At 40.3% G+C, this 27,895-nt stretch overlaps 1 protein-coding gene across 4 annotated transcripts in view; it reads right to left on the bottom strand.

Annotated features, from left to right (window-relative positions):
* unc5cb (unc-5 netrin receptor Cb) overlaps positions 1 to 27,895 on the bottom strand; it is a 118,328-nt gene that overhangs the window by 38,603 nt on the left and 51,830 nt on the right. For 2 of the 4 annotated variants that reach the window (XM_046066433.1, XM_046066434.1), the window contains exons 2-3: positions 9,574 to 9,804; positions 2,016 to 2,159 (exon numbers count right to left, since the gene is read on the bottom strand). In XM_046066433.1, the coding sequence (XP_045922389.1) occupies positions 2,016 to 2,159; positions 9,574 to 9,804 (375 nt within the window). Of the gene's footprint in view, positions 1 to 2,015; positions 2,160 to 9,573; positions 9,805 to 11,068; positions 11,094 to 19,607; positions 19,627 to 27,895 lie in introns of those variants that run through there. The other 2 variants (XM_046066437.1, XM_046066435.1) reach the window with 2 other exon arrangements.

The following is a 27,895-nucleotide window of genomic DNA, read 5'->3' as shown; positions in this document are numbered from 1 at the left end:
CAGCTGAGTGGACATTCCTGTGGGAGTCACACCATTCCCTCCTCAGCAGCGAAACACATATGACAACCATTACTTTAAGTGGGATATGTTTGAATACTTGTCATGCTAAATTACACCAGCATTACACTTCAGTAACAATTTCTTCCACACTTAGTTAATCATAAGAATCTGGTGCAAATCTTATCATGTTTGAGCTTTAATCATTAATAAAGTCACTAGTAATACATTTAAGGTTTTACTCATTATTTTGTAAAATTACAGAAGGCCACAAACAAACAAATCAAACACTACACTCTGACAATCGTGATGTATTTCCGTTGATCTTTATTTAATTTGCTTCTGTGCACATACTCTTATTGCCTGTCTTTGGCAAGCCATCATTGCTCCCTAAATATGGACAATAAAAACTCAGGTCACATAAAGAAAAGACAATCAACGGGAATTTACGCATTCTTTCTTCTTCCAAAGAATACATAGATACTCGCACAACACTTTTAGCCAGTCCAGCCTTTTTGCAAGTCTGAAAGCCAGTTCTTCAACACAAAAACCTCTTAACTCACCATCGCTGGCTCTGACTCACCGTCTGATTAAACTGCATGTTTAGATGATGGGAGAGGAGAGGAAAACAAGCCCAGTTTCCATTAGCCTAACGGGATAGAGTCTGGCTCTGACAAGAAGCCTGCCTGGAGAGAGAGCCCAGTAGAGGAGCTAATCCATTCAGCAGAAGCTAATGGGAGGGGAAGAGGGGTCCATTGTGATTTGAAGGATAGGTTAGTGCTGGAAGGCTGCTCATCATGGGTGATTATAGGAGGTGGAGCAGCGGGAGTGGGCTCAGTGGGAGACTGAGAGGCATGATTCTGATTCACCAGGCTAGTATAATAGAAACAGTAATGAGAAGAGCTACTGCTGTTTGAAAAAGAGGGAATACACTGAATATAAGGAGAAACTCTACAGAAAACAGGGAGAAACAGTAAGAAAGAGAGTTAGAGAGACAACTACATAAAGATGCAGAGGAAGAAAATTAGAATTAGGTGAGATAAAAACTGAGAGGGAGAGGTATATGAATGCTAAGTGCCTCGAAATGGAGTAGATCAGGTGAAAAACATGGATATTGACTCCTTACTGTGCTACTCTGCTGTACTGTATAGTGAAGATGAAATCATTCTGACAGTGGCACTGAGTTGCCAGCTAAACATTAAGCTCAAGTGATATCCCTATCCAGCCCCATCTAGCAGTGATAACAATATATCTGACACACTGCAAGTGGGTGTTGCATTTTTTTTTGTCTGTTTGCCACAAGTCAAAACAGAAAATGCAAAGCTGAGCGGGACGTGTCAGTCACAACGCCTTGAAATGACTTTGACAGGAGTTGAAAGTTTGATGATCTAGCTGATACTATAAAAGAAGCCCCTTCAGGTGGAATTTTGACAACAATGTGTAAGCAGCTGTGTTATGTAATATGCATTGTGTTGCAGGAACTAAACTATACTGTTACAACTCAGCTTTCCTCATCTGCGTCTTCTGGGGTTTCATTACTTTTCAGATTTTGATTGGCACATCCTTTGGGGAACAGTTAAAAATGAGCCCAAACTTTAGAGGCAACACAATATTTCTCATTACTTGGAAACAATTGTGTTGTGCTTTCCAGCAGGAGGACAAACACACAGGCAGAGAACAAATGAGGACCACCTACAAGAAAAAGAGGGAACACTGGCATAAACATGTGCCGTAGCCTCTCCACCGTGATTACTCTTATATTGTACACAAGGAAACTGATTCAGATTCTGAAGGCTTTTTATCAACTCAAGTTCAAAGGGACACTTGAGTCCCATGTTAGTAAAATCTTTTTTTCACTGCTTCTATCTCCAGAATCTATAAATCTGTCACGATACACAAGTTCTCTGAGAGATGCATTTCCTTGGCAGCAGAGATATTTTGTTTGGAAAAGGAATCCGAATATGAGAGAGAAGATAAAGACTGAGTAATGGGATAAGGAGTGGAATGAGAATACTCACAGGCGATACGGACATGGGATTTGCGGCTCTTGGTGGTCCCTGCAGAGCTCCAGGCCACACACTGACACCAGAAGTCCTCCGGCCCAAACAGTTCCTCCACCTGCTGCCGAGTGATCTCTATGCTTGCTTCTCTCACAACCAAGCCTGCAATGAAAGACAGAAAGGATGTGGAAGAACAATATGGGAATTTAGAAAAGGGAAATGGGGGAAGGGGAGAAAGTAAAGGAGAACAACAAAAAGTATTAGTACATATCAACAGAGAAGATGGATAACAAGTGAGACTAAAATGAATCAGTTGATATCATACACACTACCTTCATACAATACACACATCGAAACATTGTATTCTCTCGCTTGGGAGAAGTCGATGCTAAAGTCAGAACTAGATCCCATGAAACAAATCAATACAATTCAGTCACATCACATACTTTGACAATGGGTATTTGTGATTGTGTATGTGTGTGTTAGTCTGTCACCAATTCTAGAGCCAAAGCATTGAGCTGTTTGGGTCTGGGCCCTGCGGGGGAGGAATCTCGGCGTCATGGCTAACACAATCCTGTTTGCTAACTCCTCTGATTACTGCTCATCTGGGTGCCAAGACCCAAACAAACAAATCATCCCCAAAACAAATGCCTCTACCCACAGCCGCCCCTCTAGAGCAGATTACGCTGCTCCTACAGTGTGTGTATGTCTGTGTATGTGTGAGAGCATCCAAAATGAGTGCATGCATATATATTTGGATTATGTGGTGCAAGAGCATTCATTCCAGATGCAGATTCTCGCCATGCAATATCGTGCCATATTCCTGCTCATTCCGTTATCCTTTTTTGATTAAATGGGATATTTGTGAGGTGGTATCATAAAGAAAATTTGAAATTGACAACGGTAAGACAGATATTTGAGACATTATGAGACAGATAACACTTTCAACCCAATGTGAGCAGGGTTGATACTAAAAGAAGATAATTATTATAATGTGTGTGTGTAAGACCGTGCCTATACTTCTAGGTGGATGCTGCTGGCCTCCAGAGCAACCTGGATTTCAATATGCATGGTTTCATGTTGGAAATACTTTACAGGACACATTGACTCAATGGTGCTGCAGCAGTTCTACAGAAGAACATTTATGCTGTGAATATCCCATGCCACTTCACCCCAAAGTTCTGCTCTACTAGGTTTAAATATGGGGGTTGTGCAGCTCACTGGAGAAAAAAAAAAAAAAATAGTTGACGTCATTTTCCAGGAACTGTCATGCTCATATACCTGGTCAGCAATAATGTGAAAGTGGACTGTGGCCTTTTGTGTACATAGGAAACTTTCCCCACACCATTAGAACTCCGCCACCAACCTGTACCATTACCACTTGGAAGACTGCATACACAGATTTATGTCCTCTGCCCAGTTCACATCCTGTCATTTGCCTGGCAGCTTTTCCACCACTCTTTAGTCACCCAGTTTTGGTGATAACTCTGTAACAATTTTTTTATTGTTAGCTGACAGAATGACAGAAACTGGGAGTCTTCTGTTACAGTTGTAATACATCCAATCCAAGGTTTAATGATTGTGCACACTATTCTTGTACTGTGTGGCTATGTGCATAGCCTGCCTATAATATTGACCAAATGTTCCAAATTTTGCCATTTTTTTGGACTGCTGGTGTCCGGATGTGTTAAAAAGCTTTGAGTCATTGTCGTGTGACTTAACAAGTGAACAGGGATTTGTAGCCTACATCTTCTCACTGTTACAGATATTGTGTGATTTTTGCACATTCTAATTGCTCATATTTGTAAAAATGTTTTCCCATGTGGTTCTCTCCAACATCCCCAACACTCTTTCCTTAGTGCACATCATTGCACGCTAATTCAAAAAAGAATGATGAGGCTGGTGTCTGTTCACTAGACACAAAAAAGGGGATAGTTGTGTTATATAATTCTGATCATGTTGTCAAAAGGCCAACATTACTAAGTACTAGTATAGCACTAAAATGGAGCTTTTCAAAGGTTAGTTAGATAATTAGTGAGCTAACTAGCTTCTCTTAGGTATTGATAATTAGCCAACCAACTATTAAACTTCCCTTTATTTAGCATGGTATCTCCTGCCTCTAGTTTTTGATATTGGAAAACAAATGGGAGAAGAAGGAAGCTTTAGACAATTATGGAAACCACAAAAACAACAAAGAGCAAAGATCCTAAAGCTTCTTGTGTTAAGGCTCATCACTAGCTAGCTGACACATTGTCAGGCTGACATAGTGAGATATTTTGAAAACATTACTCACAGCATCTTGAATTGGGGGGATCTTTGGAGTCAGTCAGATGTACACCACTAGATTACTACAAATTGTACTAGACAGGAGCTAGAGCACACAACAAAACTACAGTAATACTGACTATTGTTAGAATTAAACTTACTGAACATTAATTTCCTCTTCTTATTAGCTGTGTTTTATGTTTTTTTATTCTGTAAAAATGGCCACTTGGCAAGCAACTGAAACCTTTGTCTTATTTATTTATTTTTAACTGAGCTTATCTCAGAGATACCTTGTGTTGCTGAGCTGACATCATTCTCATGTGCTGCCTTGAAATTGTGTCACACATCATTGACTCGTCAGTGCCCTGATGTTCATTCAATCAGTACCTAATCTTTGCCTATCTAATTCATTACTTAGTGATTCATTGCCTACTGAACTTGAGATAAAATGGACCAGCTTGAGACACACTGTGAAGCTTTGCTTGTAGTTTAAGCTCACGCATGTTGTGACCGATTTATCAATAAAAATCTGGATATAGTCTATTGAGCAATTTTGGATACCTAAAATTTCATTAAGTTTAGTTTTCATGGATGCAGTCTTATCTGTCTTGTATATTACTGAGACAAAGACATTCTGAAAGAAAATAGTCCGTATCACAAAGAATACAAATCATTATAAATTCTCTTATATTGCACCAGTGGAAGAGAATATTCCAGATGACCACAATTTCTAGAAAGGTTCAGGATTGATTCTGCAGTTTCACTACTGTAGGTTAACACAGTAGGTGTCTGAATTTCTGGTTTAATGAAAAATGCAAAGAGACTGGATTGTTAAAAAATGAACATGCCATTTTACTTCAGGTTCAGTGCATTCACACAGCCTCCCCTGTTCTGGCACACACACCACGCACAGTGACATCCCACACACCAGCTTAGCTCTCATGTAAAATTTACACAGTGTGCCGACAGGCAGACTAACAGAATGTCTGTGTGTGTGTGTGTGTGTGTGTGTGTGTGTGTGTGTGTGTGTGTGTGTGTGAACATGCATGTGTGAGTCCAAGGGTGTGTGTCAGTGGTCATCTGTACTGTATGCCAATGTGTTTGTCTGAGAGAATGTGTACTGTTAGTTTGTGAATGTCAAGGATGGATGTGATGGATGTGAGAACATCACAGACAGAGTAGCAGAGGCAAAATCAATAGTGGAAACAATAAGTAGATATGAATTCACTGAGGGTGTAAAACACGTGCCAGAATCAGTTAATTTTTTCTCTCTGCATGTCTGGAAAAGCTTCTATAGTGGTGAATTATCTAGCATTATTATTGTACATATACATATTATTGTCTGATGTTACTATAAGCCCTCCACTTTGAGAGTCATTCATGCTCTCATAGCTATTACTAAAGCAGGATTAAACTGACGTGTTGCACTTGAAATACATCAGAAGGATCACTCTAGCAGAAGAGCTGGGCTCTCAAATGAGCCTGCTGACCTCATCCAGTGACTTCATGTGTTTGCTCAGCTAGCAGCGCTTAGTACACTGTATAACATTACAATTATAACAACAAAACAAACACAGACCTTCGCTCAATTTGCAATCTAGAGGGGCAAAGCAAGTGTGGCCCATGGCAGGACCAGCAATGAGGGACTACTTCACACCCGTCAATGTGGCAATTAGCATTAGAAATTATTCTACAATAGGTCTCATTAATAGCTGGATGAAGTAGGGAACCTCATTGGAAATTATTCATTATTAATGTGATCATTAAAGTGAGCTAGCCTGGCTTCTTAGTATTAGCACTGGCTAACATTATTGATGAGACCAGTCAGGCAGAAGAGGAGGCATTGGTCATTGAAGGAGAACTGAAGGAGGAGAGATGGGGTAAATGCTGTGATTATCTGGCCAGACGAAGAGCACTCCTGTTTGATCTTCTTACTCATTTCTCAGAGACAGTGAAAAGCTGTCTCAAGTGTACATTACACTCGCTGTGTCTACTTATAATTTGCTGCTCATTTGCTCAGATCAATGCTCCTTTTGCTCACAGCAGACTATAACCTGCCCTCAGCACGGTGAGGTAAATTCTACAGTGTTCAGGTGACAGCAGGATGAGTATCCAAAGCTAAATCATTACTGTCGAGAAGGCTATTTGTAAAACAAATTGCCCTCACGCTTTGTTCCTTCACACCACTTTTCTATTATTGCCTCCTGCTAAGTAACATTTTGTACATGTGATCAGAATCTATGTCTTCTTTTAATGTGCACCCCCATTATTTCACGCAAAACTGGTCGAGTTCACATCAGAGTGGTTCATGGTCACACGAATAAAACTCTCCCTATTCCCTACTGGTCCCCAGCTGAACTTAAAAACAAAACAACAACTTTTTTGCACAGGTGCATTCACAATCCATTCTGCCAACTGTGTAAATATAACTTTTTTCTTTCTTTTTGTTGTTTCTGTTTCTGGACAAGCACATTATTATAGGATAATCACATGCAATCAAATGGTCTATAATTTTCCACATGTAATCACCTACTCTTTTGAAAACAATACTGTCCAATTACACCACTTGAGATGGTAATCAGTTTTATGTACTGTATGTACCTTTGTGTCAAGTGCTTGTGTGTTGCATGTGCTCCACATTGCCCACTGTGTATCACATCCATTGATTTAAAAAGCCGTTGGACATAACATATACCCACGTGAGGTCTCTTGAAAAGCCACAGCAGAGAGCTGCAGGTGAGTTGTTTCATGCTGTGAAGAACATTGTGCAGGGAAAGGCCATCAGTGAATCAAGACCCATATTGCTGATTACATGGCAACTCCTGATGCCCCACAAATTGTGCTTTTAGCAGGCAGTTGCTTTTATGACGCAAACATCTTAAGTACAATTGTTATTTGCCTCATACAATGCCAAGTATTCACCCCCATTGAACTTTTCCATGTTTTAATGTGCTTCTTGAACACTGAATCAGAGTGAATTCAATGTGGCTTTTTTGACAAATCGATCAACACAAATAGACCCTTTCATGTCAAAGTGAAAGTAGATCTTACAAAGTGATCTAAATTAACTACAAATATAATACAAAATATTTGTTTGAATAAGTATTAATCCCCTTCAAGTCAGTATATCAAGGAGTTACCAAGTTATTGATGAGAAGAAAATACTGAAGGTACTTTTCTTTAAACTTGACCAAAAAGATCCATAGGCCAACCCTAGTGTTGTCAAGCCTTTCAGGACCACTACTCACTTGCTAAACACATGTAATACACACAAATAAATGGATCTACAATGTTGTTCCTGTGTATGTGTATGAAGTGAACAGCACCTTAGTTGTCATCCAAGTGTGTTAAACATCTGGATGAAGATGCAATGGAAAAAATTAACACCGGCATTTGCGGTTTCTGTCCTCACTCTCTCGCAGTTTCTATCACTTTCTTAATCTCATTATCAATATCAATATATCATTATCTCTCATTTTATCTTATTTTCATAAGATCATAAGTACTCACCAACATGAAAGTGAGACACAGAGACAGGACGAGAGAAAACAAGAAACTCAGGGGTAGAGAGAGAGCTGGGTAAAGAGGAGAGATCCAATTTCTTCAGGCTACAGTATCAGTGGTATTGACCAGGTTGGCCAGTTTCTATCGGTGCTGCTTTTCTGTCAATCTGGGGAAATCAGAGAGCAATGGAGTGGGTTGAGAAAGGCTACACACATCCACTGTGCTCTAGTGTGTGTGTGTGTGTGTGTGTGTGTGTGTGTGTGTGTGTGTGTGTGTGTGTGTGGTGTGGTGCGCAAGAGCATAAATGAATGATTATCTGTGCAGTAAATAGCCTGTGGATATGGCCTGGTCGAGTGGATGCGTGTATGATGTGTGGGTTGTTTTCCACGTTGATGCTTTTAGCACAAAACCTTCTGACACAAAGGCTAAAAGCCACTGCTACCTCCAACCTCTTCTTTGTCATAATCCTAACCATGAAACACATGCTCAGATCTGTGTATTCTTCCTGAAGTACACTAGGTCAAAATGAAAGGATTTCAGGTTGGGATTTGGGTTGTTTTTTTCAATAGTCCTTTTATATTTGTGCTGGCTGCAACAATCTTTTTGTATCTGTGTATCTGCTTGTTTATCACCTGTGCTGCAACAATGCTGTGTATTTCCTTGACAGGCATTTATATTAAATACCTCAACTACAAAATGCATGAGAATGCTTGACGATCTTTGAAGTGCATGTAAGTGTGTGCTTACATGCCTAAACATTCACATTTAAGTGAAGGCGCAGCTGTCTGTGTGTGAGAATGCAGACATGTGTGTGGCAAAACAGTGGGATGAAAAGGGTAAATACGATGTGATTGGTACCTGTGGGCGACAGAAAGAACTCAATTTCCAATACAGCAGCTGAATGCAGCCAATCAGTGCAGGGCTGTTGTGTGTAATGGCTCTGGTGCCTTCTGGGGCTGAATTCTGTCAAAAACAACCTTGCTGGAGCTTCACTTCCTTTACTTCCTCTAGATGCTTACAAACATGTACATAAACACACACTTACACACCCAAAATGACACATGCCACAGAAGTGGTGGTGCTAGTATCCCCAATGAAAGGAAAGATGTCTTTATTGAGACGCTCTAAGCCAAGCCTTTTACGCAGATAAGGTGATGCCACTAGCTGATCAAATAAACTGGCCTGTAATATTGCTATGCAGACAAATATTGTGTGTATGTCTGTGCACATATTTGTGTGAGCATGTGCACTATGTAGGTTTTGATCAACGCTTGTACCTACAAAATATTATTATCCTACTAATATACTACCTGATATACTGTACAGTATGATGTCTGGCATAGGGTGGAAGTTGGGGTATCTTTGGGCATCCATCCTACATCCAAAGTGTTGTTAGGTTTAGGCTACTCAAGCACTTAGCTAGGGAGTGGTCTTGGTTTTGGTTTAAAAAAATTATAATCTTGAGTCATGCCTTAAGTTTATATACTTTATATACTTTTTCTTTTAACCAGTACAATGACCTTTCACTAATCCATAACCAACTGTTTTCATACATACGTACATAACCATAAAAACATTAATTATGTTTTAGTTGCCAGGAGTCCATATTGTAAGGAACACAAATACAATAGTATAAATATTTTGCAGTGGCAATGCAGTTTCCAGATGTTCGAGTTTCCTTGTTAAAGTGATAAAAAAACAATCTGTGCAACATAAAATGCATTTACAAATGAAAATGTGTTATGTATGAGAGAGGGTTGATTTAGACACACACTTGAATGTGTATGCAGCTGATCTATTTACTGACCAGAGTTCTCATCAACCCGCTCCTCCACAGTGTGCTCCTTCTGGTGAACCCATTCGCTGTTGCACTTGAAGTAGATCTGGGTGGCCGGAGTGGCCTTGCAGTATAGGTTGACTGGCTTGTTCTTGACTATGTAGGCCTCCTCTGGTTCCATCAAAAACACCGGCAGCGGCTCGGGGGGGTCTGAGGGGAACGTTTCCGGCAGATCACCGAGACCAATGAAGTCATCGTCCACTGTGAAGAGAGAGACAGAAAACAGAATATGTGGTCACTGTTCGACAGGTGTGCCTGAGACAGAGATGCACTTCCTCCTACAATGTAAAACATTCAATGAAATAAGGAACATTTACTTGTAATCATCCATGTAATCTCAGATTTCAAAGAGCTATATGAGCTTTGAAAAGTAAAAAAAAACCTCCTTAGCAAAGGAGACGGTTCATATCCTGCTGCCCAATACCAATCCAGCATCAACATGCCACAACCTGAGGGACAGTGAGTGACCTAGACACACACAGCGCACGCACACACACACACACACACACACACACACACACACACTTACATTCAAGTCTACATTTTTGTTATTATTTCTTTTTCTAATATTACTTATCTGTGAATATATTTTGAATAGCACAATTCTTCTGTTTATGCACATGTTTTATTTTCTCACTTCCTTTGGCAATGTGAAGTGAATTGAAGTGATAACAACAAGATGGTGGGAGGGACAGAGGAAGTGATGAAAGGAAATATGAAGGGAGGGAGAAGTTGAGAACAGAGGCAGAAAGCCCCAGAAAAACAGAGAGAGAGAGAGAGATAGAGAGAGAGAGAGAGAGAAAGGATGGGTTGGGAGAGAAAGGAAAGCAGACCAGAGACAGTGGAACAGTGTATTATAGCCACAGTCTTTGCATGGGATTATCCATTCGCACAGTACACAGTGAAATCCCTATCATTTGATATTTTGGAATGTTTACACAAGTGTATTTTAGAGCGCAGGAAATTCTGGGATTCCTCTCAGGCAATAAGACTGCATGGATTTACAGAAACGGGGCCTTGCCTGGTCTAACCACAACCAGCTACTGCTGAGAAACGAGAGCGAGGCAGAGCCAATAATGAGAAGCAGAGTTCAGAGGTTGACTCTGAGGAACTGAAGTTATAAGCTGATCTCTCTCTGTCTCCCATTTTCACTCTTACACTCTCTCTTTCCTTTTGCTCTCTCCCTCTCTCTCTCACACACACATACACTAGCTAACAGACACATGCACACACACAAGCAGCAGATCTAATGACCTCAGGCTTTTGGCCCAGTTTGTGCCATTCCTCGGATACTTCTGCAATAGACAGATACGCTTCCCTGTAATTACAACTCCCTTTCATCTCCCTGTCTTAAATCACATACACACAACTGCATGCATATGTGCACTCGCTCACACACAAACATGAACAAATTCTCACAGTACAACAAAACATTGCAAGCACACAAATATGTTGGCATACATACCCACGAGCGAGCACGGCTAACTTTCTAACTCTTTGAAGAGAGGAGGATGAAGCCTATTCGCCACCCCATTTGTCACCTCCAGAACTGTTCTATTCTTACCATCGAACCGGTAGACATCAATTATTCACAAGTGTGAAAGAAAGAAGGCAGAGTAATAGAGAGAGAGAGCGATACAGTTGGAAACAGAAGGTGAGAGGGAGAGAGAGACGGTGAAAGTAACTCAGCCAGACAGACATAGATTGAGACATCGAAATCGAGTTGGGCCGACAGACAGAAACATAGCACAGAAGGACAGAAAACAGGAAGGCAGACTGTTCGGATAACAAAAGAATTTATCAGCCCATCAGTAATTCTTCCATGTCCTTCTATCTACCCGCCTCTCTGTCCTGTGTGGACAAGCTGGAGCCTTGTTGTCTGACAGAGGTTGCCTTCTGGATGCTTCGGGAGCACTAAATAATGTCTCGGCTGAGCAGATATCGCCCAACGTTGTCTCTCTGTTATCTCGCTCTCCATACCTGCCACAGATTGAAGTTGATTGCTAGGAAATGAAAGGGCAGGGGGAGCCAATCAGACAATGACCAAAGCCATCCTCACTATAAGGGGAGGGGGGGGGGGGGGGGGGTGTCTGTGTACTGTTATGAAAGTGTTTGTGTATGGCTGTATGGTGTTGGGTAATGCTCTTTTAGTATGTAAGTGAGTGTGTGACTGCTTTTCATCAGAAAAAAAAAGTTCAAACTTGCTTCACTCAGTCTTTGGCTCATAATCTGCTGCTAACTGAGTAGAGGCAATAAAGCCTCAAGTGACCTCTAGCATTTAAGAGTAACCGCCTCCTTGCACAGTTTGTGTTTGTGTGGGTGCACTAAAGAGCTGGAACAAGATCATTAGCTGCTTTGATCCAACTTTCATCTTTTGCTGTCTCAACAAGAAGAAACTATGAAACATGGTCAAGCTTTTTCTCCTTTATGTCTTTATTTAGGTGATGACTCTTTAATGGTGAAGTCTATTTCAGCACACCTTGGCTTAGTCTGCTCTTTTCTGCTCCATAGTCATCAGTCCACCCACATCCTCAACCAGCGGGACCCTGACCCAGAAACAGGCAAAGAGAGCCAAGGAAACTCATTAAAGATTGTGTTAGCCTTCTTTCACCCTCCATTCCCATTATCTCTCCATCTCTCTTTCCCTCCTGGCTCCCTCGCTCTGTCAAACTGTGAGGTAGAGAGATCTGAAATGGCCATGAAAGCGTTGCTCCCTTAGACACAGAGAGACGCTCGCCTCATGTGCTCACACACGTACCCCAGCACAAGCATTAACGCGCACAGAGGCACACACACAAACTCACTCATAGATATTCGAATTCATCAACTTCCACAGTGCGAGAAATAATAAATTCAAGTGAATGGAACTAGCCCTCCAGTGAAAAATCTCCCGTTAAATGAAAAAAGACACCACAAGACCAAATGAATGAAAGACCTGACTCTTACAAATCACCGCACCAAAAACCCAACACCCAGCATCACATCCTCCTCCCCCTCCCTGGTGAACAGAATACTGAGCGCAACAAGAAGCTCAAAGAGAAACATTACTTTTTTCTGGCACACCTCCCACTCCCTCTATTCATATGCAATGAGAAGACAGTTCAAGAGAATAGTTTAGAGGTTTCGGAATCACCATGTTCAAGATGATGCAATCTTTGTGAATACACACAGCCATGATGTGTATAATCACAAACCTAATACTCAACAAGAGCAGAACATATTACCATACTTCTACAGATTAAATACGCATTATGAAATACTTTCCCCTCTCTTTTTAGCGTCATATCCCTTTAAGAGGAACATTAATACAGCATGCCTCCACTGTTTTATATGCAATATGGATTTTTCCAAGCATTTGTAATGCTGTGGCTTGATTTTAATCAGAAAATTTCTAAATTGCCTCCATATTGAGTGTTTAAAATTTAATGAAATATGTCCTTGCAGCACTTTTATTCAAATTGTATTTTGCTCTGTAATTGGGTGAGTTTTCCTAATTCACATTGTAAGTCTTATTAGTGAATATTTTAAGACTCAAATTGAATATTAGTTGAATTTTATATCAGTTCCACATCCACAACTACAAAAAGTTTTGAAGATAAATGAGCTGCATATTGCCCTCAAAATAAAGATAATGAATGAATGGAATTTGCCCTCTTGCATTGTCAGTGAATTCATCAGGTAGAGGGCAAAATGGTCTGGAAAAAAACCCTACTTAAAGAAGGATAAATTACTCAAATGAATCCAAGCTTAGCAAGTGGGAGTGAAGAGAAGTATGAGAGGGTCTTGGCAGTCAGCCCCTCTCTGGCTTGAGTTGACTCCAATAGCTGTGGGAGTGGAGCAATATTAAGAGATGATTAAATTTTGGACATGAGAAAATCAAAATCAAACCATAACACTGGCTCAGCTACATTAAAGCACATCCTCAGAGATAAGACATAAAAACCAAGTTCCAAAAGAAACGTGCTCAAAGCACATCTATCTGTGTTACATAAATACATAAACTGTTACATAGAGAGTGCGCCTCACCCACACCAGACAGAAACAAACAGAATTTCACATCAAATTTAAAGGGTTACAATGTGCACCCTGTAGCAGTTTGGTCTATTGAGTATGTGGTAAGCAGCTCACCAATACCCAAATGACCTGGCCAATTAGTCCTCATGCTCCTCATTTCTTCTACTAGTTTGTATTGACATTACCTTCCATTTACATCTGGGTGACCATCATCTCACTGAATCCTAGACACAACAGGGACATAAGGACTAGCTTACATCAATAGTTTCCATTAGAAATGAGCTCTGGGTAGCTATATAAAGTATCATCCAACAAATGTAGTTCAAGTATACCTTAAAATGAGCCACAGTAATAGCTCCTGAAGCAATATTACACCTCACCATTATCACAGGGCCATCAATACCTTAGTTACATTAATAAGGTCTATTGTGCTGAGAACAGTGAAAACTGATGACAGGATATTCACAACACATTAGATATCGAGTCAGTGTCCATGCTGCCTTGACTTCGTCCTGGGCTTCAGCTGCTCCCCTACCGCTTTTTCACAAATTCACTTGAGACCATAAATGCTCCAGCAATATTATATGTTGACGTCATATGTAAACAGGAGCCAAAGCTGATTTTCCATGAAAGATGCTCTGGAAATTTGCTATCTCAAGAACTAGAAAGATTTCTGTAGATTTCTCTAGAGTGAGCAAAAAGTAGCTATGTTGTTACACTAGAAATAGGGTCTTTCATCAAAAACACAAACATTCAAATCTATTCAAATATAGAGCATTACATCTAGCTTATGAAGCTATTTCTTCAACTTTTCACAAGTCAGAAGCATTGAAGGCATCCTATAAGTTATGTTTTACTGACATTGGTGTTGGATTTGGACCACTGAAGGTGCAGCAGAATATGCTATTGAGAGAGTGAACATCATAGTTTTCCTATGAGGTGAGAGAACAGTTTGCCCACTATGTTGATAAAAACTTTATCTGGGTGGTGTTTTGTTTCCCTCAAAATATATTTGCGGATGCAAGTTATAAATGTATGTACAGTATATAAATGTAATTTCTAATAGAGTTGATAAATAAATGCAATGAGAAAACTTTATATATTTCCATGAAATTCTTTCATAACAAACTACAAATAATATATCAACACTTTCATAAGCATTTGTCATTAAACAGGCAGAAGTTCAGCACAAGCAGTTGCTTGACGATACGACTAAAAACAGGATCTGGCTGTCTATTATGGCGCAAGATACAGCAAAAACACCAGACCATCACACAATTTTAGCGGTACTTTTAACTTTCAAACACTTCAAATACTTACTGATGAAATCAGTTGTATAATTCTTGAATAGTTAAGTGTTGGTGATAAACAATTTTAAATGTATAATTTATTTCAAATCCTTAAATTATCCTACCCATGGTTTTATGACTGTGTCCATAAAGGTATGTGGTTAATAAGGTATCTACATTGATAAGTAGGGCTACAGCTTCAAAGGTGCATTAATTTGTAAACCTTTAACATCTTAATAGTGGCAAAGCAATAATTAGAAGTTGATAGCTATAAAGACAGTTAGAGACAGTTAGATGTGATATTAGTACAGATACAAAGATGATTACAGATGAAACATTATGCACTCTGTGTAGGGTGTATACTGTATATAAGCTACAGCACTATAGTGGTTCTTCCTGTACTGTACTGTATGAATATGCTGAATATTTGCAAGACTGTATTTCTTATATCATATATTGTGAGTGTCTGTGATAACAGCTTTTGAAAGCTGGGCTTTGACACCACTGTGCAAGATAAGTTCTCTCTATTCTATCTGTACTCACACAGATTTATTGTCCCAAGAAAAGCACTGTATCAGTCGGGCCAATGTTTCCCTTCAATTAGGGGAGAGTCAAGCTGAACAGGGATGAACACTGGCATAAATCTTCTCCCTCTTCATTCCTGTTTTATTCCTATTTGTCCTCTTCAGTCTCCTCTCTTTCCCTCTTGCTCTCTCCCTTTCACTTTGCTATGCCCTCATCCTTTTCATCATTCATATATATATTCCCGCTCCAAATAGAGAAAAAGATTGGTAAGTCGTCTAGATAGGTAGACAACAGGGACTTTTACTAGGCAATGTTCTGCTATGCTACAATGGGGAAGGACAAGAGGTGGTTTGCAGCTGAGTGGTCAAGCAGAATAATAAACCACTCAGCTGTCATGTCAATTGGAGCAGGATAAATAGACTGTCAATCAGATCTACCTATAAATGTGCTTTGAGCACACCTACCCATTACATTGAGTGAACATTAATCAATCGTAATGACTTCCTTTAGTCAATACTTGTTAGTATTGGACTCATAGATCCCAGTGGTTTAAATCAATATGTGTTTGTGGGTGTTGTTTTAAAAGCAAAATCCTTTAGAAGCTCCATGAGAAACAGGAAAAGTGAGTGCAGGTTTCTCTCCACTCTAATGTCTCTTTCCAGCCAAGTGCTTTATATACACTAATGTGTCTACACACATTGTCCACAGGGCCCCATCTAACGCTTGGCTGCAGCAGGTATTTATTGATTACTGTTAGGGGCCAGTGACCCCTCCCTCACTCTGTCCTATCTGAGCCTCTCTGCTGGTGCGTAGTAAGTACACTCATATTTCATCTCTGGGGAATCCTGCCATCACACAACCTAGCAGGCGAGGGGAAGTCAAGAAAAACAAACAGACATTCCCTAAAATTAAAAGTCAGACAGCCCCATGGTCATTCCATTGTAGGCCAGAATCACAATGACCTGGAGAGAGCCCATGCGCACTAAAGCCGCCAAATAAACCAAATTAATAATTCAATCAGCATTATAGAGCAGTCCAATTCATGGGTCTTATCTTTACCACAGTATGTGATGTAAAAATTAATCACCACAAATTGATTTAGCCCACTGCGGTAAAGTGCAAACACACTGCTAAGAAGATACCAGTTGTAGTACTGAGGAGTGGGCCTCCAACCAAGAAATGGACACTGAGGCGATAAACAGAACCCTGAATTTTGCCTTCACCATTTCATCCTTCTCACTTAGGTTATTAAGTGGACAGAAAACAGAAGAATCTCATATAAAAATAGCATATAGTAAAAGCAGTCATTAAAGGTGGGGAGCTGCTAGCTGTCTGTTCTGTGTGTGCACTGATTAAAAATATGTTGGTAACACTTGCTATGAATAACTTATGCATATCTTATGCATATATTTATAACACAATATAATGCGACCATAAGACATTGTAACAGTTGTTATAATCACTTACAAACATGCATTAGGCACTATAGCAAAGTTCATAACGTATTATGACCTTTTGATTTAATGTTTTATAACTAATACTAATACCAGTTTATATGGTCTTATGACCACCTGTAATATATTATATAGGGATAGATAGTTTAACACTTTACTTAAAGCAAACAAAGACATGATATATAACATTAAACATTACTATAAGCTATTATTTACATTTTATATCACTAATTGTAAATGGTGACTAAAGTGTATTCATAACGAGGCAGAGTTGGTGGTTATAATGTGTTATGGAACATGGTCGGAGATTCTTGGCGCACATTGATGTAAACTGGTATTACTATTAGTTATAAAACATTAAATCAAAAGGTCATAATACGTTACGAACTTTGCTATAGCGCCTAATGCATGTTTGTAAATGATTATAGAAACGTTATAATGTCTTATGGACGCATTATATCGTGCTATAAATATATGCATAAGTCATTATAGCGATGACCTTCATAGAAAGTGTTACCAATATATTTTTTGTACACAGCACTGGCTCTGTAAATGGGAAACAAACAAAGTGGCGCAGACCGAGCCACATAACACTAACTCACAACTTTGCTAACGTTAGTTACATTAATCGCTGCTATGTTGTTGTTGTGTAATAGATTTCAGAGCACAGAACCATTTCTCTCTTCCTTTCTTTGTACACCCAGTCACGTCTCTCTTTGGGGGTGTTTACATGTTCTCCTGGTCCTTATCCCTGACCTTCACTTGGACCTCTCTGGCTGCACTCTGGCAGGAGGCAGCTGGTGGTTGCCAGCGTCATGCTAGGCCTTGGCCACTGTCTGTCCAGTCACATCACAGCGCCAGGAAAGGCAAGGTCAAAGCATCATGATCATTAAGGCTCATCAATTTTCTTCCACCAAATACATATAAAGTTTTAAAAAATTTAATTTTAAATAGATTTTCCTCTGGATTTTATATCACCACATATCTAAATGTTGCTGTGTTTTGTGCTGCAAAAACGCACTGTTCACCCCAGTAATAAAGGTCCTCTTGCAAACAAATAACATTTAAAATATGTGTGTTAAAACCAATGTAGGTCTTTTATCTCAGACGAGCAAAGGTCACATTGCTGGGATGCCCAGCAAGTAATTAAAATTGGCAATTACAAAGCATTTAGCTGTTTCTTTTTAGTGTAGTCTTTTATACTGACAATGTGTTTGTGTGTACACTGGTTAGTTGTACATCCTTAAAGCGGCTATTAATAAAAGGTTTTTTAATGCATTAACAAGTAAAATATTTTATGTATGTGTTTATTCTCAATTTGGGATTTCGTTGTTTTGTTGCTCTTATCATCACAGTCTCTATTTTTCTGCTCACTCTCCAGCAGTTATGGTTTTTCAACATCCTCTCTGCACTGTATATTCCCACCCTTTCCCCTCCCCTTCCCCCATTTGCTCCCTCCTGGATGAAAAGCCATTTTGGTGGTTGATTGGAGAATGATGCTGCTACTTAGAGAGTCACTCCATCAGCACCGAGGGAGGAGAGGAGAGCGCAAGGAGAGAGAGAAAAGCTCAGGAGGAGTAGTGGCTCCCTGGGGCACTGTAGCTGTGATGGGTGAGCTGTCAAACGCCCCATTGTCCAAATTACCCAGCAAGCACCGTGTCACTACCGAGGACTAATTTACGGTGCGGTGCAGTACGGCACAGACATTGCTCTGCAAGTAGAGTCTGCGATAGAGACAGGAGAGGAAAAGGGGTGTAAGGATGAAGTGGGGGGTCCAACCTAACACCTTCCAAAGAGGTAAAACAGCGCTTCAAACACAGACAGTCCCAATAGAAAACCCCAATTAACGTCATGCAGTTTTTGTGTTTGCAGTCTTTCTGCTTCAAGGCCTCAATGACAGGTGTCAATATGAATATGTGTCATGCTCCTGTGCCTCCCTGCCCACCCACTGACTGCCAAATACACACATTCGCTGATGCTCAAACACATTAATATGGTTTTAAAGCAGCCATTGCCTACAGAAGCCTCTTGCTTGACTTCACTTGCAGTCATAACGGCTGGTCCTTTTAGCACAAACTGGCATGCCCATTCACTTGTCACATGTCACACCCCTGGGTGCCCAAAGCCAAACAGGGCCATCACCCTACCCCATACCGACCGGTGGGCTGTGGAGTGGAGCGGTTCTTGTCAGAGGAGACGTGTCGTACTCTCTGACCCCTCACTGTGCTCAATAGCTTGATGCGATGCCTCTACTTCGGTTAATTGGCCCAGAGCAGCGGGCAGCCCCATTCTGCCACCAGTGAAAGGCCAAAGGATCAGAATGCAAAACATACAAACAGAAAGATGACAATAGGAGCACAAGATTATCTCCTCAAAATATCACAATAAGCTACATCACTATTATACCAACAGAATAAACTCTAGAAAATGAATTGTGACTGAGAACTGTTGCATTCATATGTGACAGAACATTTCCCGAAATCCCAAAAGAGACACTGCCTATGAAAGGTTCCCTCAAATTTAACATCTCACATCTACATCAAAATCACATCTCCTGTGAGAAAAATGGCACCAAGAATCACGGAGGGAGCATCATATTGTGAAAAACTCAAAATGGTACGAGCACACCTTTGTCTAGCATGAGAGATGTTTTTTGTGTTTTATACTACAGTGTCTGATTTGAACACTGAAAGAGACAAAAAGACAGCAGGAAAAATCTCACCATGTCATCTTGCCGTTCACCACCACTGTAAGCACTTTGCAAACTGGAGAAGAGCTAAATATCAAAGAAAATGATGGTTAACTACTGCAAAAAGCTTACAATCTGCTCATCTTATTTACCTTCCTTACACGAGGCTGAAGAGGAGTTTAAAGTACTTTCCTCAAGTTTTTCTGTTGTGTACATTATTCCTTACACTCCACTACATTACTCTAATGGCTGTAGGTACTAGCAAAATTTAAATAAATCACAAAAGTTAAAAGATAGGTTCACAATTTTAATATCATAATGTTTATGTCTCCTCTAGCCTTGCCTTTGTGTATGTAAATTGATAATTAATACAAGAAAAATGTATTCTTAAAGTTAGTGATCACTCACTGTACCAACCTTTTCGACAACATAATAATCTACGTGTATTGTACTGCTAGAGAAAATGTGCAACTGTCGATTTTTTTGTAGTCATCATGATCAATGTAACATAGTGTAAACAGCCATTCTTCATTACGGGTTTCATGGCAATATATTTACTTTTACCTGAAGTTATGGATGCAGGACTTGATGAAATGACACATTATTCTTTTATTATATTGATACTTTTACTCAAGTTAAGAATTTGAGTATTTTTTTATTGACACATAAAGCAGTGACACCAGAAGAAGCAAAAACCCATGTGTTTAAATGACCAATTTTGATATACCAAGGCAAAGTTAGAGAAGACACGAAGGGATAAATGTATGGATGATGACAATAATAATTGTCCAAATGACAGCAAGAGAAGGCAATTATGCAGTCATTCCTTCCTAGTGTGTTCTCAATACAAGAATGACAGTATGAGGAAGAGTATGTACCACCACCCACATATGTACACACACTTCACACATGCATACCTCACACATATATCCTAAAGCACTCAAATGTCCAACCCTCCTCATACAAAAAATCCCTGGCAGCACTTTATCTGAAGGACACTACAGACTGGAAATGTGTCAGAATGTGTGAGACACAGTCCCCAGAGCACAGTCTATTCTCCATGTCTGTCACTGAATCTGGTTGCCTGCTTATTCCCCTGAGACACACACATACATACAAAACAACCATACACACATCAACCTCCTAAATCACATTCTGGCCATCTCTCCAATTATATTGCAGGTTGGGAAACCATTAAAAGGCATACAGTGCTTTAAGAAGCTCTCAGTTTTCTTAAAATGTTCTCTTTCTAGAACTGTATCCTCTCCTGCGTCCCAGGTGAACAAAGGTACCTGCAGCCATCTACTGTAGACCTAAGATGGGATGGGAAATGAGAAGATCAGGATTTGTATGCCGTAATACACCAAACATGGGTGTATGCCCTAATACAGGCTTTGATGGTGTAACTGTGGGTGTGTGTACATGTGTCTGTGTGTGTGATGGATGAATTAAAGTGACAAGGCAGATGTAATGCAGAATCATAAATCTTAGCCCCGGGATCAGTAGAGGGAGAGCAGGAGGTGATATATTAAAGGGCACACACACACACCACCGTTAGGATGCTGATAATAAAAACAAGACCCCAGCTGCAATAGCCAGCTAATAGACATGACTCTATATCTGGCCCTGAGGGTTATGACATGCGTACACACACACACACGTATCCACACATGCACGTGGCACTGCAGACACACAAATGCACAAAAAACACAAACTCTATCCCCTTTTCCAGCAATTTATTATGCTGCTTTGAGCCCAACAGCTTAAGTGTTAGATATGGCTGTAATGCTGTTAAAATCTTAATACTGTTACACAAGCTTGCTGTTGTACAACATGCTAATTCTTTACTTACTGTGTAGAGAGCATTGGATGAGGCTCTGAAAAAAAACATGACACCATATCTGTTGAAAATACTGTAGCAATTCACTGTTGCAAAAACACAGATGAAGCTGGCTAGTGTAACTGAAAGTTCTAACAATCCTTGCTGTCAAAAGCACCCTGGCCCGCTGATCAGTAATCAGACTGTCAACAGACTGCTTAGCCAACTTTTGACAGCTTTCATTTATTGTGAATGATCTACTAATTCACTGTTGTGGGTTTTATTGTACTCCTACAGACCTGTTACTTCTAACCATGATTGGTATTTTCATATTACTATAAAAGCTGATATACATACATTTAACCTTTCATCAGGTAGCAGTTATTATTTCCAGTCATTTATGGATTGCTATGGATTTTGATACTGCCTTACTCAGTCAATAGCGAGATATATCATCACACTAGCACACATGCAGTAGGCTAAGCTGGTTTAGCTGCAGACATATTTTCCCATGAATTAAAACAATAATTAATTAGCTCCTCATGTTGAGTCGGCATTCCTGAGAACACTTGATATTCAGCTCAAAATTATAAAAATACATCACACTGGGCTTGCATCATTGCATCTGCTACATACTTTCACGTAGGCTAGGAGCATTAAAGATTTTTTTCCTTGTATCAGGAAACTTTAGTCTACAGTATTTTGCTATATATGGCGTATCTGCTGAGCTCAGGAATTTTGCAGAAATTGCAACACGTTTGGCTGCCTCACAATGGTTTTGTGGTTTCGAATTTTTCCCTTGTATTTCGATACCACTACTGTTTCTTCCTGCATGTTTATTCAAGGGTACTGGGATGCTTAATGGGCTTATGCCTAAAATGAAAAGGGCTTTGTAAGCATAAAAGACAATTGCAACATGCTGGTTGCTGCACATAGGCTACAGTAGGTACATGTACAATTGAGGAACGATGGTTCATTTGAGGGCCTCCCTTATGAGCAAACATCTTTTTCATTTCATAGAATAGATAGCCCTCAACAAAATTACAAGCCCTGTACCTCAAAATACTGTGTGCCAGATTTGACAACCCAACATATCAGGTTTGTTTTACTGGCTTCAACAGGAACAACAAAAAATCTGTTGTCTCAGCCCATTTCACACAGTTCCTTTCCCTTGTAATATGGGCTTGCGGAGGAATGACAACATAGCTGCCATTACACATTGGATAGTGTATCAGATTCATATTGGCTTTTATACAGAGCACTACACCATATCCAGCTTGGATGATCGATTGCATCCTTGCTAAACCATATCGCCGCTTCTCGCTGATATCACTGTGCTCCCTGCCTTCCGCTGCCATGCATGGTTATATGAATTGGTGGGGCGCTGCCAGAAAAGAGCTGTACTGACAAACGTACAGTAATTGTGCTGCTTCTTTATGGTGTAATAAACACTGACAAAAGTGGGCATATGAAGGCATGCCTTCACACCCATAAACACAGATATTGTCACCGTGACCCTGTTCAACCACGGTATCAGAGCATCAGCTATATCCGGACTGTTTTTATATCCGGCTGAGATACAAGGCAGTTTACACCTGGAACCAGAGTGCATGTCAAATATATCTTCAGTGACCACTTATGATGGATTAGGCTGCTCCTTACGTTTTGAGTTTCTTCTGTGTGGTGAGAATCTCTACCTATACTGGTTTAAACTACACAAAAAGCAAAAGAAAAAGTAACAAAAAATAAAGTAAAGTAAGTACAAATCAGAGCGGCAGCGCGAGGGAGAAACAAGAAACATGAAGGAAAATCGCCTCCGGTAAAGACTTTGGTTTTTGTGTTTGGGAGCTTTGTCTAGCCGTGCGAATGCTGCAAAGTTGAGGCCTTTATTCATATGTGGTCTCATGCATCCCCAACCACGACAGAAAGAGGCCTGAGTGATCAGATCCTGACGTGTTCTCATTGCATTTTGGGCGCATTCATGTTTGTATTTAGAGTTGTCCCCATGTGACTAGGGCCACAGACATACAGACTCAAAGACAATCACACATACATACAAGTGTCAAAGATACCTGTATAAAAGAGTGGAAATAAATAACAAATGCTTTCATACAGGACACAGTAGCTCAATGAAGTGTTTGATAATTTACATTTATCTGACACTTTTATCCAAAGCAACTTACAATTGCTATACATGTCAAAGGTTGCACAACTCTGGAGCAACCAGGGGTTAAGTGTCTTGCTAGGGGGCACAACGGTGGAGGGGTTACAGAGGGGGGATTGAACCCGGGTCGCTCACACCAAAGGCATGTGTCTTATCCATTGCACCATCACCACAACATGCTGTGAAGCATTTGCTATGGCCTTCAGCTCTCAACCCAGTTGAAGACCATGGGAGATATTGGATTTACTGCTCTCTGTCACCATCACCAAAACACCAAAAGAGGGAAAACCTTTTGGAAGAATAGTGTTCTTCCTCCAGTAGAGCTCCAGTGACTTAAAATTGTTCTGGTGGCTTGTGGTGGCCTAACACCTTACTAAAACCTTACATTGTCACCTATCTGTATACACACGGTAGCTATAGGAGACACAGTGTCAGTCACATTACACTTTAAGAATGTCGGCGCCAATGTATCACAAGAAACCTTTTTTTTTATTTTAACCTTTATTTAACCAGATGATCTCATTGGGGTTTAAAACCTCTTTTTCAAGAGTGACCTGGCCAAAATAGCAGCATATTGACAGAGCATATAATATACAGTACTTTATATACACAATATGACCATATTGATTAATTGTCCAACACATAAGAGACACTCCCTCACATACATTTCACATGTGCACGCACACACACGCAAACGTACAAACACACACACACACACCTGTTAATGGATGTGTTAAAAGGAAAAAACACTTGGTGGGATGGAGGGCAGTTAGTGTGTGAGTGTGGGGGTGACTGCATTAGGAAATCACACACCCAGCTCCACTCACCAGGGGACTTCTGTCAGCCTGTGATTTTGCCCTGTACCCCTCCCAGCTCTCTCTCCACCTCTTCTGCTCACTGCTGAAATAGGTCAACCACATATAATGGAGGGGCAATGAGGAGCAAGTATGTGCAGCAACAACACCACCCCCCACCCTGTCCCTCTGCACTCCCCCAACCGTTACATCCACCGTCCAGCAACAGAAAGCAAGCTATGCCCCCCCATGGACACAGAAGCTGGCTACGGAGCGACAGGCACAGCCAGCCACAACATGCCGACCTCCCAGCCACAACAGCCATTTACGCAGCCACGCTTGAGGAGAGCAGATTCCAGTATCTCGTATGGCATTTGCACACTCTCAAGACAAATTTGCACCAACGGCTTTAAATGCTCATCTCTGCAAAATTAAATGAGAAGGGGGAAATTGGAAAAATTTAATAATGGATATTGTGTGTATTGTGTGGAACTGTTTGCAATCACAAAATGGTTCATCACTGTCACTCTCCTAGGGAGCATGAGATGGAGGAGGCGAGAGGTGGAGGTTTGTTAAACAGGCTTACAGGGACAATTTTGCATGTCAAAGTCAATTTAATAATCACAAGGAGTACTACACCACCTATGAAAACAGTTGCATGTCTTCTGTACAGTCTGAGAAAATGACTTAAGACACATCACCCAGGTATCTCAACTTGTACTTGCAGACTACAGCCCAAATTCACAGACAAGGAGGGTCTGATGAAATACACTATTGACTTACATTATGGGAAGGGTTGGTTCCAGTGTTTTTGGAGCCAAGTCGGAACATCTTAACCTCTGCTGCATTATTTTTTTTACCCTTGTTTGTATAAATTTGAAACTTTATGATATGTATTTGCAAGTGCAGTACTAGCAAAACAGCCAGACTACTTTTTAACAGAAGCAATAATGGCATTTTAGACATGTATACGACTTTATCAAACCATGAATCTCTATCTGGCATCTTGTGGTATTCTGGCTTGACAACACATGCCAAACAATCTCTCCAAGTAAGACATGCCATTCTCTAGCATTGTTTGTGTCATTTACCAGCACTCTTAAGGACAAACTCCCTCTGTGTTCATCGTGTTTTCCCCCAAGAGAATCACCTTTGTGATGTTCCTCCATGAAAATCTACTCTCATGTATACCCTTAAAAAGAATTGCTCAGAGCATTGTGTTTTTGCACAATTTGCAAGTAGATACCTACAAGGATAAAACAAAGTAAAAACACAACAGAAATAAAGTTGTTGTTTTTTTGGTTGAATACTAGAGTAGCGGGACCATCTGTCATTATTGATTTGGCTCTGTTCCATAGCATGTAAATGAGAATATGACTGGAGTAGTTCCATTAACAACCCTTGAGAACAGCTTTATTAAAAGACTTGTTTAGAATAAAGTCAATAGGTCTCTCCTCTCCTCATGCCAAATGCTATAACATGCATCCATACACACGAGTACGCAAAGACATACCGTCAACACACTTCACAATTCTTCCTCGCAGTGTCCGTTATTTTGTTTAATGTCCATTTCTGTTTTTCCCATTGCCTCTGTGTTCTTGTTAAGGTTTTATTAGTTGATCATTGCTTCCTTGTTCTCTGTTGTATTTAATTACTTATATCCTTGTGTATTATCAGTAGCTTTACTTGCTGTTTTATTTTGGAATTTTGCTGTTTGATGTTTTTGTCTAGCTTTGTTTCCTGTCTATCTTGATTGCTAATGTGTCTCACTTGTGATTAATTGCACTGCCTGCTTGTGTGTATGTGGTGTGCCCTTGTATATATTGCCCTCAGTTGTGTTCAGTCCTTGTGTTGTTATCTTCATATGTTGAGCGTTCCGCCTCGTGCTCTGTTTCCCTGGATTTTTGGATATTCCCTGTGTTTGGATTACCTTAACCTTTTGTTGGATTTAACCCGTGTTGGACTTGGTATTCTGCCTTTGTTGGATTTTCCATTTTGTTTGGACACGCCGTGAGTGAAGAAGTAAGCATGTTTTGTTAGTAATCCTGTTTTGTTTTTCTTAAACCGTTTTTAACTGCATCCACCCAGCCACTGTCTGCATTTTGGGTCCACACTCCTGTTTCTCTGCCGTAACAATCAGCCTGCCTGATACATAGTCCAGTTTCCTATCCGCGTTCTCTTATACTTATCTTACTTCTATCCTTTGCAACTTCCTGCACTCTCAACTCATGTTTTTCCTCTACAGTCTCCACTGGCTGTGACCTTTTCTCCAGTGCAACAGGATACTGCCCATCTCCATCTTCCTCATGCATTAATGATCCGTGGTAAGCTGAGGGCATCTGTCTGACTCCCTGCCTGTCCGCCGCTCACCCACTTCCAAGGACAGATCAGCCACAGCCAAGCTCAGCCACATTCCCTGTCACCCACAGAGAAATGCAGATAAATAACCACGGATAGCGATAGCTCCACAGTCTAAAAAGTGGAGGCTGCCTCTTCTCATCTTCACCACATTCATCTCTTTGACACTCCCCAGTGGCAGATATCTAAAATACTAGAGCAGAGAGATGACAGTAGGCAACAGACATAAAGAAACTCAGCCAATTATCCTGGTTTCATACTGAACCTCGCTGCACGTACAAGTAGCTGAAATGAGGCTCCTCCGTGGTGCAGCAATGCAGATTGTTCTCTTTCATACCTTCTATTTGTCAGCATTTAACATATGCTATGGTAATGAGAGCTAAAATGCATATAACCACCCTTTTTCAAGCTGCCCTGATGTCCTTATCCCAGAATATCTATGCAGTTCTTCCTGCAAGATCCCTAAAGTGTTCTTTTGGCAAAAGCTGAGTCTTGTCAAGTTCGGGGTCTAAAAAAAACTGAGAGTGATCTTGTAAATCCTGATGCAGCCCATTCAATTGGCTGTACATTTGGAAATGGTACCAGTGATTAGTTCTCAAGTTCTTTCCAATTTTATTGGTTACAAAAGCCCTTTGTGTTTCCAACCTTTTTTCGAGCCAAGTGTGTTTTCAGCCTCAGTAAGCATGATGAGACAGATCATATGCATCATCTTGGTTTCTTGTATCTGTACATCTGGGCAACATTTTTTAAGTCACTACATTAAGCTCATGACCGTTACTAAAGTTTAGCTCTATTCATTCTATTAATCATAAAGCCCTTAGAGTACTGTGCTATGTTCTTCTGTCCATTTTAAGTTATGCCCTCTGGGTAACGGTATCTATGTTTTTGTCCATTTCTGATCATGCATTTGGAACATGTACAATGAGGCCTTCATAGAGAGACATCACAAGACCTCAGATGACTTGTACATGAACTTGAGTTACGCCTGCGTGGCATCATAGCGTGCTTAGATCATGCTATATGTGTTGGCTTTCTATGATAGGATGAGAGTTGTTATCCTTTGGAAGAGCAACCAGAGTTTACTTATTTTCCTTGAATACTATAAAAAGTACTTGTACTGTACAAAGTATTGGATGAGATGCATCCTCTGTTTCTTGTTGGTGTGATCTCCATATTGTACAATATA

The sequence above is a fragment of the Micropterus dolomieu genome, linkage group LG13, assembly GCF_021292245.1.
Source record: "Micropterus dolomieu isolate WLL.071019.BEF.003 ecotype Adirondacks linkage group LG13, ASM2129224v1, whole genome shotgun sequence".
Taxonomy (NCBI): domain Eukaryota; kingdom Metazoa; phylum Chordata; class Actinopteri; order Centrarchiformes; family Centrarchidae; genus Micropterus; species Micropterus dolomieu.
The sequence above is the reverse complement of the archived record's forward strand: the minus strand, read 5'-3'. Positions and strand labels throughout refer to the sequence as shown.